The sequence below is a fragment of the Coturnix japonica genome, chromosome 11 (genome assembly GCF_054131305.1).
Source record: "Coturnix japonica strain WE chromosome 11, WE-NBRP24, whole genome shotgun sequence".
NCBI classification, from domain to species: domain Eukaryota; kingdom Metazoa; phylum Chordata; class Aves; order Galliformes; family Phasianidae; genus Coturnix; species Coturnix japonica.
The window spans coordinates 11,544,121-11,561,077 of NC_140673.1; the positions used below are offsets into that span (position 1 = coordinate 11,544,121).

The 16,957-nt window shown below is 40.9% G+C and overlaps 1 protein-coding gene across 2 annotated transcripts in view; it reads left to right on the forward strand.

The window, feature by feature from the left end:
• Positions 1-16,957, forward strand: part of NOTCH2 (notch receptor 2) — a 76,641-nt gene that overhangs the window by 39,536 nt on the left and 20,148 nt on the right. Inside the window, exons 8-18 of one of the 2 annotated variants that reach the window (XM_015869367.3) lie at positions 1,011-1,199; positions 2,219-2,332; positions 2,926-3,039; positions 6,367-6,600; positions 7,016-7,126; positions 8,805-8,997; positions 10,559-10,704; positions 11,456-11,575; positions 11,686-11,838; positions 14,534-14,762; positions 16,737-16,938. In XM_015869367.3, coding sequence (XP_015724853.2) covers positions 1,011-1,199; positions 2,219-2,332; positions 2,926-3,039; positions 6,367-6,600; positions 7,016-7,126; positions 8,805-8,997; positions 10,559-10,704; positions 11,456-11,575; positions 11,686-11,838; positions 14,534-14,762; positions 16,737-16,938 — 1,805 coding nt within the window. Of the gene's footprint in view, positions 1-1,010; positions 1,200-2,218; positions 2,333-2,925; positions 3,040-5,233; positions 5,493-6,366; positions 6,601-7,015; positions 7,127-8,804; positions 8,998-10,558; positions 10,705-11,455; positions 11,576-11,685; positions 11,839-14,533; positions 14,763-16,736; positions 16,939-16,957 lie in introns of those variants that run through there. The other variant, XM_085511177.1, reaches the window with a different exon arrangement.

Below are 16,957 nucleotides of genomic sequence, written 5' to 3' on the forward strand. Positions count from 1 at the left end.
TACACATCTTGTCATAGCTTCTCAATGCATGTGAGATTCTTTTCCTGCTTTCCCCTTTCTGTTTCAGCATCTTTAGATGAGTTCTAAATCTTGTGAGAGACTCATGGCAACGTGCTGAGTCAGGGTAGATGCCCATGCTTGAACATCTTAGCATCTGGAATATGGAAGACAGTGAGATGATGGACTTAACCATTTTTTGTTGTGCAGCAAAGATATAGCTCTGTGTGAGGAGCACGCACAGAGACTAGTTAAGCTGGCAGTGACCTGCAGGGTGCAACAGAAGTACCTCAGTTTCCAGGGGTGCTATTGCAGATTCTCCCATGGCAGAAATAACTAAAGGCTTTGGCAGCCACAATATGAATAGAACTCTTGAGTGCCTTCTGAAACCAGTGATTGCGTGGGCTTTAAAAGCTGCAGTTCTCTGATATCACCCTGTTGTGTTTTGAGGATTAGCTGGACTTTCACAAACTTGCTGGCAGTTCTGTGTGTGCTAGCTTATGCTACTGGAGTTTGTTGCAAGAAGGGTATGCCTAACCAGTATGAAAGTACTGGGAAGAAGCACTGCTTTGAATTTCATTCTTCAGTCTGCCTTGGACAAAAGGGCTGTTCCTTTCTGAAAACATATGAGGGACAAATTTGGTTTTGTGGCTCCGGTGACACATTGACAGCCTCAGGAAAAAAGTAAATCAGAAAGATGATCTAGAGATAAGGCCTTCAAAGCATCACTAGTTCTCTAATCCTTGCCACCTAATACTATTTTTAAGGACTGTTATTAATAATTAGGACCTGCGGTGATGATGGTAATCTTTCTTTTTGCCTCTGACAGGCAATTAACTGCTACATGTTCTCTTCAGTCACACTAGCCTTTCCTGACTGGGGTGAACAGTCCTTTCCCCTGTATTACTTGTCAGGAAGGAATGACCACTGAAAAAGACCATGACTAATAAAGGATGCTGTGGCTTTCCTGGTCAGAGGAAAGGTTTTGCCACACACACTTATCTTTCTTGCAGCAAACAGCAATCCGTGTGAACACGCTGGGAAATGTGTCAACACAGAAGGCTCTTTTCACTGTGAGTGTTTGAAGGGATACACAGGACCTCGCTGTGAAATGGACATCAACGAGTGCCATTCTAATCCATGCCAGAACGATGCCACCTGTCTGGATAAAATTGGAGGATTCACATGTCTCTGTATGCCAGGTGAGGGAATTTTCTGACTGGGAAGGGGCTTCCAGAAAAGGAGGAAAAAAATGAGGAGGAGGAGCACAGGGAAGATTGCCAACTCAGCTGAGGTGGAACACAAAATTGCATTGGGGTGAGGCTAAATGAAACACTGAGTGTGCTTTCTGTGGTGGCTCCAGCCAGGCGGACTTGGCATTTGTGTGGGGAGGGAGAAAACAATTAGAGGACTTGAGAGAGAAACCAACCTCTATATCCATGAGGGAAGGTAGTCCACAAGCCTGCAGTGTGTGAATGCATTTGTTGCTATGCTCAGTAAAATGTGCGTGCAGAAACTTACATTTGTGGAAGCAGAGGAGGTGCAAGCTTTAAGAGTCATTGTGTTTTGAGATGCGTATATGATGTTTCTGGATTAAATGGGTGTTTTTTGTGTTTTCCTTCTTAAAATACTCCCCAAATAATGCAGGCTTCATTTGATCTGAAAAAATATACTAAAAAAGTGAAGTCAGTTGACATTGTGCTTGTCCAAAATTAACATGTCCAGCATAGCAGTGACTTATGTAGTCTGCTATTTGCTTTCTGAAAGGAAGTGATAATAAATTGTGTGTGTTGCCAGTTGGACAATTGTGTGAAGTATAATGAAAAACTCGTGACCCCTACAGGTGATGATTTAATACTGTGAAAACCAGAATTAATTCTTATTCATCTCAAATCTGTTGTGAAAGTTGGAACTGTAGTCCCAGTTCCATTTTACTCCTCCTATCATTTTCTTTTATTCTGTCATTTGCTTTAGCTTGAGGTTTTATAGCTACCCGCTGTGATTGTTTCATTACCTCTTGCCTCTTGTGGGTGCAAACTCAAATAGATTGATGCCTACCAGCGTGGTAAAACAGTCTCTTCTCATCAAATAAAAGAAAACACTGGCTGTAAATGCAACACAGAATTCTCCCTTTACAGAGTCGCACACACTCAGCATCCACTTTCACCTCTGGTGAAAACCTACCAGAAAACATTAAAGCCTCTTACATTATTTTTAATAGGTTTTAAAGGTGTTCACTGTGAAGAAGATATTGATGAGTGTCTAAGTAATCCCTGTGTGAACAATGGAGAGTGTCTTGATAAAGTAAACCGGTTCGTCTGTGTCTGTCCTGCTGGTAAGTACTTATTTCTGGAAGCTTTTCCTGCTTCACCTTACCAAGAACTCTTTAGATAACCAGTGAAAGGCTGTGGGCAGTGTTTCTTGGGAGTTTCTGCAGTCTTGGTGCAGCATCTGTTTGAGTTAGCTGCAGTCATGGGTAAGTTGGAGCATGGGCAGGTATTGTTTGGCAATGTGGTTGTGCCTGTAGCTGAGTAAGTGCTGAGGAATAGTTGGATATCTCACATTAAAGAGTTGAATGCAGCAAGAGCTTACATTATTGTGAATATCACAGTGAGAGGTAGTTAAGTAGTTCTAAACATATTATAAAATCAGAGTGTCTGCATGCTTTATTTTAATAGGTTTTTAGGTAGAGGCCATATTTCCATCAGTATAGCTTATGTTGCTTGTATGAGGAGGGAGGCAGTTGTGTGGGTTGAATGAAGAAACCAGGGTGTTGTGTATATGTTTAATGGTGCAGTTGAGTTTAGATTGGAGCTTACATTTGGGTGGTTTTAAGGATTTGTAACTAAATAATTCCTGATAATAAAGCTGTTTAGTTTTAAATGCTTCAGATTGCCTCTGAATTCTCACAATCGTTCTGCCTTTCAGGATTCAGTGGTGCAGTGTGTCAGATTGATATAGATGACTGCTCTAGCACGCCGTGTCTCAATGGAGCCAAGTGCATCGACCATCCCAATGGCTACGAGTGCCAGTGTGCCACAGGTTAGTCTTGTGTTCAGAGCCTCTGGACTGAAGATTGCATGTAACCTAAATGCAACAAGGAGTGGTCAAAGCAGTGTCAGTGTTTTCTTTCTTTCTCTGAAACACTTCTTGTTTGTATTGTAGCTTAATCTGCTTCTTTGCAGCAGAGAATAGACTTAAGCACAGGAACCCTTTCACTTGTGACAGCAGTGAGTTCACAGTTGCTGCGATTTGTGGCTTTCCCCTTTCAGTCCCAGCTCTTGTTTTCCAAAAGGTGACAGCTCCTTCTGTATTGACTATGGAATCCTTGAATAGAAAAACAACAGTGAGAAGCCTTATATCTGTGGCTTTCTTTTCTATCTTCCAAGTTGGATTGTATAGTATACAACTGAAGAACAAGAGGTGGACAGAGCAGTACTACTGTGTATTTTGATTTCAGTTGCTTGAGGCTGTTTTATGATAAAACTGAAAGACAGAAGTGCAGTAAAAATGGTGCCCACTGGAAGAAATGCCACACAGTAGCTGCTTACAATAATGTAATTGAAGTGCTTTGTTAAGCATCATACAGAAACTTTAACAGCTGTGGATGGAACTGGTTTTTTTTAATGCACTGAATTCATTTACTGCTTGTTCAGTTGCACATTCAGAAGCGTCAGGCTTAATTACACAATTTCCTTGTCTTTGAGCCACTAGAGTTGATAGTAGATGTATTTTTATCTGTGGTCGTTTGCATTTGGTCAGATCTGAGGATGTGAGCAGTTCAAAGCTATTACACCTTAATTCTCAGTGAAGAACAACTTTTGGTTGCTTTCAGTTAATGCTAAGTGGAATTGTTCATGATGCAGATGCAGATTGATCAGGCATGGAATGTGTTGGCTTTAGCTCTTCCATTATGGAGGTAGCTGAAAATTCCTGGACTGCCTCTGTGCTGGAAATGTTTTGTCAGCTTGGTTAGATTTATGTGCAATTTTTTCTTATTTTGAATCGTGTCAGTAATCAAATTGTTCAGGCAAATTCATTTGACTTCAGTAATTTATTCTGCCCTGTACAGAGTACAGCTGAAATCAGCCTAAAACTTCCTCCCTTCTCTTTTCACACACAACCTTACACAAAGTCGGTGAAGAAACAACTGGTTGGAAGTAGGGAGTAAAGTAGTTCTAAACAGGAGAGGAATAATTATTGCCAGAATTTTCTTTCTGTATGTGTCACTTGTTAGAAGAAGTTGACAAAAGAAGAAAAAGCTCAAGTCTTTGCCAAACTTGGAGTCTGCAGTAGAAGGTCTTTCTCAAGCCAGCGTGGGGTCTGGTTGCTTTCATTCCCTGAGAGTGCAGAGATGAAATATTAATCCATTTCAGTGCTTCTTGCAGAGCTTGGGATCGTGTAGTGTCAGACAGTGTGGAGAGCTGTGTTTCACAAAACTTGCTCTGAATTTGAGCTTTGATCTGCTGGGAACCATCTCAGTACAGAGATCCTCTTCCATAGGTGAGAAAGGATGACTGCCACTACCATGATGGCATGTGGGTTATGGAGCATTTTCAAGGAACAGCCTGGAAGCAACCAAATGGATATGTGACTTAAGCAGTAACTCTTAGTAAAGTGGTTGGTGCTTTGGCTGAAAGTGGGGCTATGTAAGGGCTCTGGACTGGGGCTATTTTCTGTCCTCTCTGAGGAGTGATGTTCTGTGTTCAGATTGTTGTTGTTGTTCTTTTTTCCTAATCTAACTGTCTACAAAGAGGGAGAGGATGTTGTGCGTCGTTAAGGTATGTTCAGTTACAAGCTAAAAAATATGCCTGTCTTAAGGTAGTTCATTTGAGCTACAGCAGGAGGAAGGTAATCTGTTTGTTTGGTTTTTAAACCAACGTATGCTAAGTATAATATTTAATATTGACAGCTTTCTAAGACTGAAATATGAAATTCGTCACTGGGGCAGGTCAGTTACTGGAAAATCATGCTTGAATGTGTTCTTGCTTTATTAATCTCATAATACGAGTGATATATGTTCCCTGAATGGTATTCGCCAGCTGCAGAACTGATTGAAAACTACAAAATGTTTGGCCAAATGCTGTACAGATAGCTCTATTTACTGCTTGCTTTTTGTCTTTTCTTTCCCCTCTGGCATTATTCCACTTCTCCTTCCCAGTGGTAGATCATGGCTTTTCTTTTTCTTTGAGTTGCCTTAGGTCTTTCCTCTTTTCCTTCCCTCTGTCCCCCGTTATTTTTTTTTTATTTTTATTTTTTTTTTGCCACTGTTGGTTCTCTTATTGGTTTGGTTTTCTTTCTTCCCTAACATCTTTTTATATCCATCTCTCTAACTAGCTTCCCTTCCCTCTCCCCACCTACTTCCACACCCATTCATCCATGCATACGTTCGCAGAACTTGGAAATGTTAGCCGTCACCTGGTATGTTTGACCAGAGAACTAGCCACAAACCTGTATGAAAAATGGGGAGCCTCTTATCCACTTGTTATGCTCAGGTGAGAATCACTCTTCAGCTGTTGAAATTCCCTGCAGCTTGGTTTGTATCAGTCTCCAGTTAATGTCTGAAAAACGAAGCAGCATGAGCTGTGGCTTCAAAACATCATCTGTGAAATCCATTTATTTTAAATTGTCCCTGTTTCATATAGCTCTGTTCCATCATGGAAAACAGAGCTCTTGAGGGAGTTGTTTGCTGTTCTTATCTTCCTGATTTTTGTTATTTTATATTTTTTTTTAGCCCTTCTTGTGAACAAATTCTGTCTGCTCTTGCTCAGGATGTTTCCCAGCTGAAGCAGAATGAAACAGGCCAAATTAATGCTTGTTTCATTGCTCCTAACTGAAGAGGAGATTGCATGCAGCCTTTCATGAATTTGCAGTTGGTGGTTGATTGGAGTTATTGAGAAGTTTCCCAGTGAGAGGAACAAGAGACTTTTCAATAAGCAGAGCTGCAGAAACTGCTGCATGAGCCAAGAGAGTTCCCTTGGGAAGGTTTCTGCAGCATCTTTGCAGTAACTTCACATGCTGAAAAAGCCAAATTCCCTGATGATGTGTAGAGGAGATGGGAGAGACCCTTCAGGTCTGCAAGTCAATATTTAGTGGTGTATGTTTTTCCTCTCACTGCTTCTATTCTGAACATAACGAAGGTAACACTTCTGATGCCAGAATTCTCCTTGCAAGGTGGTGTACTGTGAGCAATGGAAAAGTCAGTTGTGTTTCGAAGCTGGAAAATGGCCAGCAGTTGAGGTGCCCAGTTACCCTTGTTGTTCTGTCCACCCATTTGCTGATGTTTGTAGTGTGATACTTCCCATGTTTGCATTACATCCACTGGAGCACTGTACCAGTTAATCACTGTTGTCGGCCGTTTTTCCTTAGGTTTTACTGGTGTTTTGTGTGAGGAGAACATCAACAACTGTGATCCTGATCCTTGCCACCACGGTGAATGTCAAGATGGCATCGATTCATACACCTGTATATGCAATCCTGGCTACATGGGTGCTATATGCAGTGAGCAGATCAATGAATGCCACAGCAATCCTTGCCTCCATCAAGGACGCTGCATTGACTTGGTGAACGGCTACCAATGCAATTGTTTGCTGGGCACTTCAGGTACATAAGGGACAAGCAGAAGGATTGGATTGTAATGGGATTCAAGATTTAATTATTTCTTACGTCTCCTCCGGTGTGTGTTATATTTGTATGTAGAATAAGTTTATTCTAAAGAGCCTGAAGCAACTGTCACCTTCACATTAATTTTGGTTGCTGCATTTTCTTGCGTCTGTGTGAACTGACCAGCTCTCACATGTGCTGCAAATAGTCTTGGAGGAGCTTACCTCCTTTTTACACCCCAAAATTCAGGCAGGTACATTTGCTGCTGAAAACAAACAAAGATATGTTGTTCAGAATGCCTTCCTCTTTTGTCTAAAGATAGCAGGTGGGGTTCTTAATTTGGCTCTTTCCAGGGAATGGTTCTGTTGTTTGAGACTTGACCTCCTTATTCCTTTAATTTATCCTTTTTCTCCAGGAGTGAACTGTGAGAATAACTTTGATGACTGTGCAAGTAACCCCTGCGTTCACGGGGACTGCATTGATGGCATTAATCGATACAACTGTGCTTGCAAACCTGGATTTACAGGTAAAGTCAGCTACCTGATTGCTTTAGGTGTTGTTTTGATGATAGTTATCCTGTTAGCTAAGGAAGCTGTTCTCTGCATACTGACCATGAGGGATTTGGTTAATATCTCAGTAGATCCTTCTAATCTTTGAATCTCAGTGTCTTACATTACAGCAAGTTACACCAAGTGGAGATATGGTCTAATCTGTGCTGTGAGATGCCATTCTTGTTAGGTAATTGCATCTAATTCATGGCTCTTGATTTTATAACAAATAAAACCATGTGACTTGGGTTTATTATTCACAGCTTCTTTCCAGGGGCACAAACTGTGAACAATGTAGACAGGTGTTGGATTAGACTGTGCCTTGGGCTTGGACCACAACTAGTATTTCTCTTTCAGCAAAAGCAAAGCATGAAGTCAGCATTGTAATGAACTGCTTTCCACATGGCAGTTTCCAACTCAGTAACCCACTTCTTGCCGTGCTTCTGTGTCATGATGTGATCTGTGCTGTTTCCTCTTCTAAACTGTGTAAAACTGTAAAAACAAGACTGAAAAAAAAAGAAGCTTTTACCTGCTTTTAAATCCACGCTCAGACCTGTAGGTCTGCATCAGGACTGACTGGTTCTGATGACTAAGGCACATCTCAGCACTGTTTATAATGGACTTGATACGTTTTGAGGCATGTAGGATAATATGCTCATAAAATAATTGTTGTAAGGCAGTTGGTGCCATTTGTAGCAGTTTTCTCATCATGTCTGTTTACTGTTTATTACTGAATGATTCTAATTAGGATTGATCTGAAATGCATTAGAAGCAGTGCTAAGAAGTTTCATGTGGGTTTTTTGTGTGTGTTCCTCTTGACATCTTTTTAAACTTCTAAAGCTTCTTTCTTCCCTTGGCTTTGTCATGGTGTTATTCTTCAGTACCCATAGCAGGAAGAGGCATGATCCTGATCGCTTTTGCCTTTAGTCCTCCTCATTGCTGTCATACCGTGTTTGTTTTCCTACTGGATTTCTTACTGTTATCAGTTAAAATAAATCAGAAATGTGATCAATTGACCTGTTCTGGTATTTAAAGATTTGGCCTGCATGGGGTCTTGATGCTTTCTGTTTCCTATATGTTATAAATATTCATCAACTTCAGTACTCTTTCTCTGTAGCTTTGCAGCCTCACACATTCTTATGGTCAGTACTTACAGGATTTTGCAATTCTGGCACACACTGTAAAGAGAGGAGGCAAAACAGGATACGGTGTTATTTAGAGTTCCTTTTACACAATGAACCACAAGACCTATATTTACTACAGACAGCATTGGTTGTTCAGTGAGTAGGTAATTTTAGCACAGAAAAGAAAGGCTTTGACAAGTGGAGCTCAAGAGGTTTGTTCCAAATACAATGCAGTCAAGTGATTTTTGCTTCCGAAAATGAAATTGAATATTAATTATAGTTTTTTTTCAATGCAGCTCTGTTGACATTCTTGAGTGGTTTGTAAATACTTGTTGAGTAGAAATGTTGTTTTGCAGCTGCAGAAACGTTCTGTGTCTTAAGTTAAAGCCATTTGAGCATGCGAGATCCATACCTCTGCTTCAGCTTTATAGAGTTGTCTCAATCACATGGTCTTACAGACTTGCAGGGCAAATGTTCATAGAAGAAATATGTCTTAATAAGGAATGTTTTGGTTGGGTTTGTATTTTTTTAGGCCCACGTTGTAATGTGGATATTGACGAATGTGCATCCAACCCCTGCAATAATGGTGGAACGTGTATAAATGAAGTCAATGGCTTTCGGTGTGTGTGTCCTGAAGGTTACCATCACCCTCACTGTCAGTCGCAGGCAGATGGCTGTCTCAGTAATCCCTGTGTACATGGCAACTGCACACACATCGTTACTGGGTAAGTCCTTACTGTAGCATCAAATGTATCTACTGCCTTTTATACTTTCTTCCCTGCACCCACCGCCCTTATTCCACCTTGATTAGAGGTTTCTGAATTTTAATTTCTCAGATTATTTATTTACTGGCCATGAAATAATCACAGTAAGGTGTAGACCTGTATTTTCCAGCTGCCCTTTGTGATGTATCAGCATGAGTTTTTCTGCCCTGCATGGGCACCATCAGTTCAGTAGTTCAATCTAATGGGGTGAATGCAATTGAAATAAGGAGATGGTTCCAATCGAAACTAGTGGAAAACAGCAGATACTTCATCAAAGTCTAAAGTGTCAAGTGTGGAGGGTGTGTTTGTGACTAGAGCCATTATTGCTACCCAAATAGTTTGCGTGAAGGAACAAGCAGATAACTCAGAAAACTTGGAGGCAGAACAGTTTTGGAAGATCAAGTGGGGAAATTTTGGTGTAACAACCAATCACACACAGGTGGTAATTCAAGGCTCGGAAAAGGAGCTCAGGATGAAAAGTCAAGAAGAAGGTAGAATTGAGATGTTTGTGTCCTCCATCTCAATCATTTGCTTTTAGGGGAAAAGCTGATGTATGGTGTTTTGTTGCTTTGTTCCAAACAAGGCCTCCTGTTTAAGTTGGTACGTTGATGGAATGTGGTTGCTTCTGACTGTTTCCTCTAGCAGCTTTCTCGAGATTAGGAGACTTATTGTTGAGCAGTGGTTGTCTTAAGAACAGCATATTCAAGGCAGATTTAATCAGCTTTAGTCACACTGTTGCAAGCCTGAGAGAAGAAAAGAAAGCTTTTTCTGGCCATTCTGATGGCAGCAGTTGTTGCTGAATCATCCCATCCAGGAAGACCAAATGGTGACTTTGTAAGCCTTGAATCAAGACCTCTTTTTGTTAGGGATGAATCTGTGATGAATGAATGATGTGGGCTGTGGGAGCACAGGGGCTGTGAAGCAGATAAGTGGAGGGATGAACGAGGTCATAGTTTGAAACTTCCTAATTGGTCCTGGGGTAGTAGTGGCTTTTCACCTGGAAAGTGTTGTCAGCACTTGGCAAGGAAGGGTTTTGCCACTGCAACAGGGCAGGATTCAGTGCTTCTTGGAGCTGACAGGAAGGCTGACCTGTGTTGTTGCTTTCCACATGTACCTTATACTTGGGATGAGATAAAATAAGTGTTGACTGCATGATGGAGAAGGAGGCCAGCATATGTTTTGTGTGACTGGAGTACTGGGTGACTCAGGAAGTCTTTGGGCCATTTGGGTGGAGAGCTGCTCCACTTCAGATTTAAAACGTGATGGGGTAAATTGCTGCTGCTCCCAACTGTCTGTTTTCATTTGTAACCACTGCTTGGTATTAAATTAGTCTGTTCATCTTTGGAACCTGCTTTTCCTCTCCACTCTCTGTAATTCTTTTGTTTTCTTTTTAAATGTGTTGAGCTGGTCTTACCACAACAGGAGGAGGGAAGTGTGTTTTTAAGGGTGGTTTATTTTCAGTATTTTGGAGTGGAGTTATTTCAAAATTGCCTCAAATTCCTGTTGCTTTTGCCTTTGAAAGGTACAAATGCGTCTGTGACCCAGGCTGGGTAGGAGATTACTGTTCAACAGAAGGGAACGAATGTAAGTCAAACCCGTGCCAAAATGGAGGAACTTGTGAGGATCTGCTGAATGGATATAGATGTACCTGTAGGAAAGGATTCAAAGGTGAAAATTCAGAGTTTTGTCCTTTTCTTTTTAGTTTCATTGCATTTTTAATGTCGTTTTAATATTTTCATTAAACCTTGTAGAAATAGGAATCAAGTAGGAAAATGCCTTGGTTATATGAGATTGAATTCCAGTTGAATATAGATGTGATACAGCAGTATAAAATGCTTTCTAAGACTGTACTTAAGCCTCATTTGAACCTATTAAGAAGTATCCCAATTGCAGTTCAGCTTAATTTACTTTGTAAGAAAGTTAAACTAATCTATGTAATCTATAGAAATGCACTGGGAACTGAAGGGACATTATTGGAACTTTGGTGCCATCCAAATCACATCATTTTTCTTAAGCATGGAAACAATTCAATGGGGAAACAAGGTTATTTGGAAGGATAATTCTTTCTTGAAGATATCAAAGTCTTACTGTGTCTTCTCTGCAAGCAGGCTTGAAGGCATCATCCTTCACAGGCTGGGATTATACAGCCGTTGGCTTCCCCATGTCCCTCTATGGCTCAGTGCAATGAGTTTGTCTTCCTGTCACTGCGCTCAAATTAACTTAATTGGAATTACCATGTCTATCTGCTGAGCCCATGAGGAATAATCTGATCTCTTTCTTCTAAGATTTTTCACATATGGGAATGTCATCCACTGCTGTGTAGGATAACGACGCAGGTTGCAATCTCTTTTCATTATTCTGAAATACACAAAAACTCTTAGCTGTTTTTTCTCCTGTTTTTTCCCTTTCTGCACTCCAGGTGTGAACTGCCAGGTAGTGGTTGCACCGTGTTCCCCTGACCCCTGTGAGAACTCAGGTATTTGCCAAGAATCTCCTGATTCCGAAGGCTACACCTGCCAGTGTGCCCCTGGCTGGGAAGGTAACGTGGCTGGGAACATACAGTACTTCTAGTGCTCAGCTGTGTTGGCATCGAGTCTTTTGGTCAATGACATAATGAGAGGTCTTACTTCTGCACTCTGTGTTTTTCAGGGGAGAGATGTACAGTGGATATTGATGAATGTCTCTCAAAGCCCTGCAAAAATCATGCTTTGTGCCATAATATTCAAGGCAGTTACCTGTGTGAATGTCGTCCAGGCTTTACCGGAGGAGACTGTGACAGTAACATAGATGACTGCCTGTCTAGTGAGTATCAGTGGATTGTTCTGTTTTCCCCTTTGACATAGAAGTAATTCTGCTTTGCTCTTCAGCAGGTACTTAAAAGTTCCTTTGTAAGCTCTTACCAAGAAGGGAAAAAAAACCCAACCACCTCAAAGCCTCAGCTGTGTAATACTTGCACGTGTAAGGCAGGGAAAATCCATTACATTCAGTTGCTAGAAATATATTCTAACTGATAATAGGAGTTATTTTCAGTTTTTTAACTTGAAGCGATCCTTATTATTTCCATGCACTGTTAAATGGATAATTGTGGCTGCCTGGAATTTTAATTCGTAAAGTAACTTTGCAGACTTTATCTGTGTTTCAAAGGTAAGCTTGATTGAGGTGTGGTGGGAATCTGAGACACAGCAGTCCTTCTTGAAATGTATTTGTCTGACATTAATATTCTGGGAAGAGTGGGTCCTGTTGCTGTTCCAGTTAATCCGTATTTGGAAGCAAATTAAGCAGCAGGAAGGCGCCATATTCCAGAGTAGAGATCAGCTGCAGGAGGGTAAGCTGTACAGTGATGACTCTGGAAGTCATTTGAGAGAGCAAGTATTCACTTCATGCCCTTGACAGTGCTGTTTACAAGGGACACCAAGCACATACTGGCTCTTGTTCTTGTTGGCATATCCTGTGTCATCATCAGATAAAATCAGTCTCTTGAAAAGTGTCCTGTGTTTTAAAGCTCATCTGATACTATTGCAGAGTGCTTTATCAAACCTTGGAGTTGTTCACCATGTTGTGTGTATATATATATACACATATATATTTTAATTGGCTGTCTCTTGGAAAAAAAGTAAAATGCAAGAGACAAAAAAGAATAACTCTCATTTTTATTGGAATAGCCTCAAAAGAAACCAAAACCTCACAGGCTTTAGGTGTGAATTCAAAAAGTCATGTTTTGCATTGAGAAAATTTACATCTGTGACTGCTGTGGGGAAGGATCCAGACAAGCACAGGAGTAAAAGTTACCGTGAGAGAGCCCCAAAGCAGCACTGCTGGAAGAATTTCTAACACATCTGGCTCAGCCTGAGCTTTTCCTTGCCTCTTTCTAAGATAACAGGTAGAGTACAAAAAGTGGCACTGGTGCATTGATCCAAAGCTTCATTTATTGAAGCCAGAGAAGCTGTAGCTTGCTCTGCTCAGTTTTATATGGGTGTTTTGCATGGATATCTGAAGATACAAACATTTTAAGCGTTTGTTCTTTCTTTAACAGCTGGAAAATCTCTGTGTTGAGATCGATCCAGTGCTGTCTGTTATGTAGCACACCCATGAGGTTGAAGAGGAATTTCAGATTACTGCTGCAGCTGATTTCATTTAGCATAACAAAAACCTTCCATGGCTTGAGCCAAGTGTCTTTAATCTATGAAGCAAATAAACCCTCCAATAACAAAAACTTATTGAAAAGTTGATACTCCAGTCTGCTTTCTCTGTCAGTAAATGTGTGGCACGGAACATTAATTTTGGCTTCAGTCATAAGTGGCTGGCTGCCACAGACACAACATTTTCCAGCTGCCAGGGGTCTTGCTTTGAGCATGCTTTTTCTCTGCAGTAGTCAGATGACCTTTAAATGAATGCAGGTGTCTGTCTCAGAACAAAAATTTTTATCATGTGAGCACATTTCTCAGTCAATAAGTGAGCTTTAATTACCTTTCTCATCTGTTTTCTTCATTTACCAGTGAACAGAATGATCTCGCACTTGTGTTGAACTGCAGATTCTTGGCTGAGTTTATTTGCGTTTTGATGTTTGTATTTAGTAGTGCTTGAGGATAGTCTTCGATCACAAAAACTGCTCAGTAACCTTTCTATTTTCCTCCCTTTTGCCCATTTCTCTCTGCCTTTACGTATGCAAGCTTTTGAACTAGGGAAGCCTGACTAGGAAAAAGAGCTGGCTTCTGAGGCAGTATCTGACATAGGATTGTGGTTCTTAAAGTGGAAGGAGCAAAGTAGGAAGAAACTACTGAGTGATGGCAGACTGGTGCTTGTGGAAGTAAAAGAAATGCAGTAGCAGGAAGTAACTGAGACAGAAAAAAACCACACCAGGTGATGCCCAGCTAAAAAGATCTTGATAGCAATGAAGAAAATGCTCAGAATTGCAGAGGTGAGGAGAAATCAAGGTGGAGTGTGAAATTTGGGCTTTTCCACCAGCCTTTCCTCTGTCAGCCTTTGATACTGGGGAGAATGCCAAGCACTTAATTATGCAGAAGTACTCATACATACACTAATTTCCACATACACGTTGGATTTGACCAGATTGCTTGCATGCTTAGAAGTAATCACACAGGTTCTCCCATGTGTTGAGGAGTGCCCAGACTTGTGCTGAGAGTGTCTGGACAAAGAAGGGAGAAGAAAGGGTTACTGAGCTGTTTGTATTTTCTTCTTGGTAGGCATTTGGCAAAAGAGCAGAGCTTGACTTTTAAAATGAGAGGCTTTGGGGCTGGTTTTGTTGCTTTTGGTTCAACAAATCCTGGGAGATAAACCTGCAGGCCCGATCCACACCTCCCTGTGCACTCAGCATTGGTGAAGCTTTGTGGTTGTCTTCTCCATACAGTGTCTCAGAAAAGCTTGTTTACTTGTTACCCCCTGGACAGGGTCATACATTTCTTTGCTAAAGGTTGCTACCATAGGCCTGGTTTTTACTGTTACCCACTTTAGCACTAAGTTAATGCTTCTATCGTAGATCCCTGCCAAAATGGAGCTTCGTGTGTGGATGGGATAAACTCTTTCTCATGCATCTGCCTACCTGGATTTCATGGAGATAAATGTCAAACAGATACCAATGAATGTCTGAGTGAACCGTGCAGGAACGGAGGCACATGCACCCACTATGTCAACAGCTACACATGCAAGTGTCAGCCTGGATTTGAGGGAACCAACTGTGAGAACAACATCGATGAATGCACCGAGAGGTGAGATAACTTCACAGTGCTGCTGCACTAGAAAGCCAGAGTTGGGTTATTAACTGCAAGTAACTGAAGCTAAAAAACTATGAGGAGGAGAACTAAATCCACTCATTTTGTACTGGAGCTGTTTCATCTTCCAAGAGACCTTTTAATGCTCTAAAACTGAGATTAAAAGCAGTGGTAATTTTGAGGAGGAGGTAGGGAACTGAGTTTAAATGCTCAATAGCTCCTTATTGAGTTGGTTCACTTGGTAATCTTTGAAAACTCTCCGAGGGTTAAATCTGTGTATCCATCATCTTTCTGCGTGTTTATGTTAAGTTTCATCAGGATTCAGATAAGTAACTTTAGATTCTCAGATGGAAGCAGTTTCTAGTACAGCTTGAAATAATTAAAAAAATCTGTTCCAGTCTCGTTACAATAAACAAATAAGGTGCCTAAATGTGAAGCTCTGGCTGTTCTCATGCGTTTTGTGTACATGAAGAAAAGATCTTTCCTATCTTTTATAAAATTGAAATAGTGGGGGAGGAAGTAGTTTAACATCTTGTGTCACTGATGAGGGTGTGTTTAATTTGCCCAGCAGTTGTTTAATCAAGTGTGTTGGGTGCTCTAGAGCAGAACGCCTGGTTCTTCCTTGAGATTCATCCTGGTTTTGTTTTCCTTATCAGTCAGGACAGAAACCAGTCTTGCAGGTATGAATGAGAGATGTAGCAATTCAACCTGGTCTGCCAAGCTAAACCAGTCACACCTTCTCAACCAAAATTCACTGAGCTATACTTAAGAGCGTGATTATGGTTGGTTAATTTGAATTTGGTTCAAATGATTCTTCCTTGTCTTGTGTGAGAAACCTCCTATGAGAAAGAGCTCCTTCTTTTGGAGATGGGTGCTTGATTTCAGTGCAAGGTGCCCAATGATTGACGGTTCCTCTGCCTTCTTTGTTTTGCCATGAACCTTAAAGGCAGTTTTTGCTCCTTTTAAAGTGGGATTCAGTCCACGAGACTGAAGGACAGCTCTGATAATTAGGTTGATGTTGACAGCTCTAACTTAATGACAGTCAGAATTTAGGTACTTAAAACTTGCACTGGAAGTTGAAGGAGATGACTCAATCACTTCTTCCATGGAAAGTACCCTTCCACAGTGCTTGAGACAGATGACAAGCTGGAATTCATTTTGTGCTCTTTATCAAGATGATCATCTTGAATCTGATCTAGATTGATTTTCAGAGGAGGAGTTTCCTGGCAGGCATTTCTTTAGAGGAAAAAATCGCGAGGAGCTGATTTTGCATGAGGCTTCACTTCTGCTAGTTTTCCCAGTAACTTCTCTGTAGGACATGTACTCTGGTAGAATTCCTTATGATCAAGAAGGTTGTGGGGGGTAATTCCTTTGATCTGAATTCTGCCAGTGCATATGTGAGTAGTTTTACAAATCAAGGACTGCAGGAAGGTTCTCGTGAGAAGAGGAAGGGGTTCAGCACTACCAGTACTTTCACATTATTTCAATGAGGAGCATGCTCTCATGTTTTGCATGTTACATGAAGTTTTTCCTTGGGAAAACATACCTTTGATTCCTTTGAAGTAAAAAAAATAGTAAAAAAGAAAAGGCAAATTGTTCTGTTTCTCATAATTTGTAATGCAGACAGAATTTGTAATGTAGTTTGCATACAACCTGTCAGTTTGAGCAAGCTACCTGTTACAGCGCTGTCAGTGGTAACGTTGAAGCTAGGAAGATTTCTTTAAATGAGAAATTAACTCCATTACTAATGACTCATTCAAACCGTGGTTTACTTTCTTTGCCCATCAAGGTAGAACACAATAAAATAGAGCCCCACTGAATTACTTTATCTGGTTTATGCTTCTTTAGTGAAGGTTTACCGGAGCACGGATGATTCTGTAATCTTGTTTTCTGTCTCTTTTCAGTTATGTTTCCGTTCTAAGAATTAACTGCATTTTGCCTCATTTTCCTTTTGCTCTCTCTCTCTTGCAGCTCTTGTTTCAATGGAGGTACCTGTGTGGATGGGATCAATTCCTTTACCTGCCAGTGTCCAGTGGGCTTTACGGGGCCCTTCTGCCTCATGGAAATTAATGAGTGCGATTCACATCCTTGCTTGAACAAAGGCTCTTGTGTGGACAGCCTAGGCACATACCGATGCATATGTCCTTTGGGTTACACGGGGAAGAACTGCCAGGTGGGTGGTAATTTCTTGT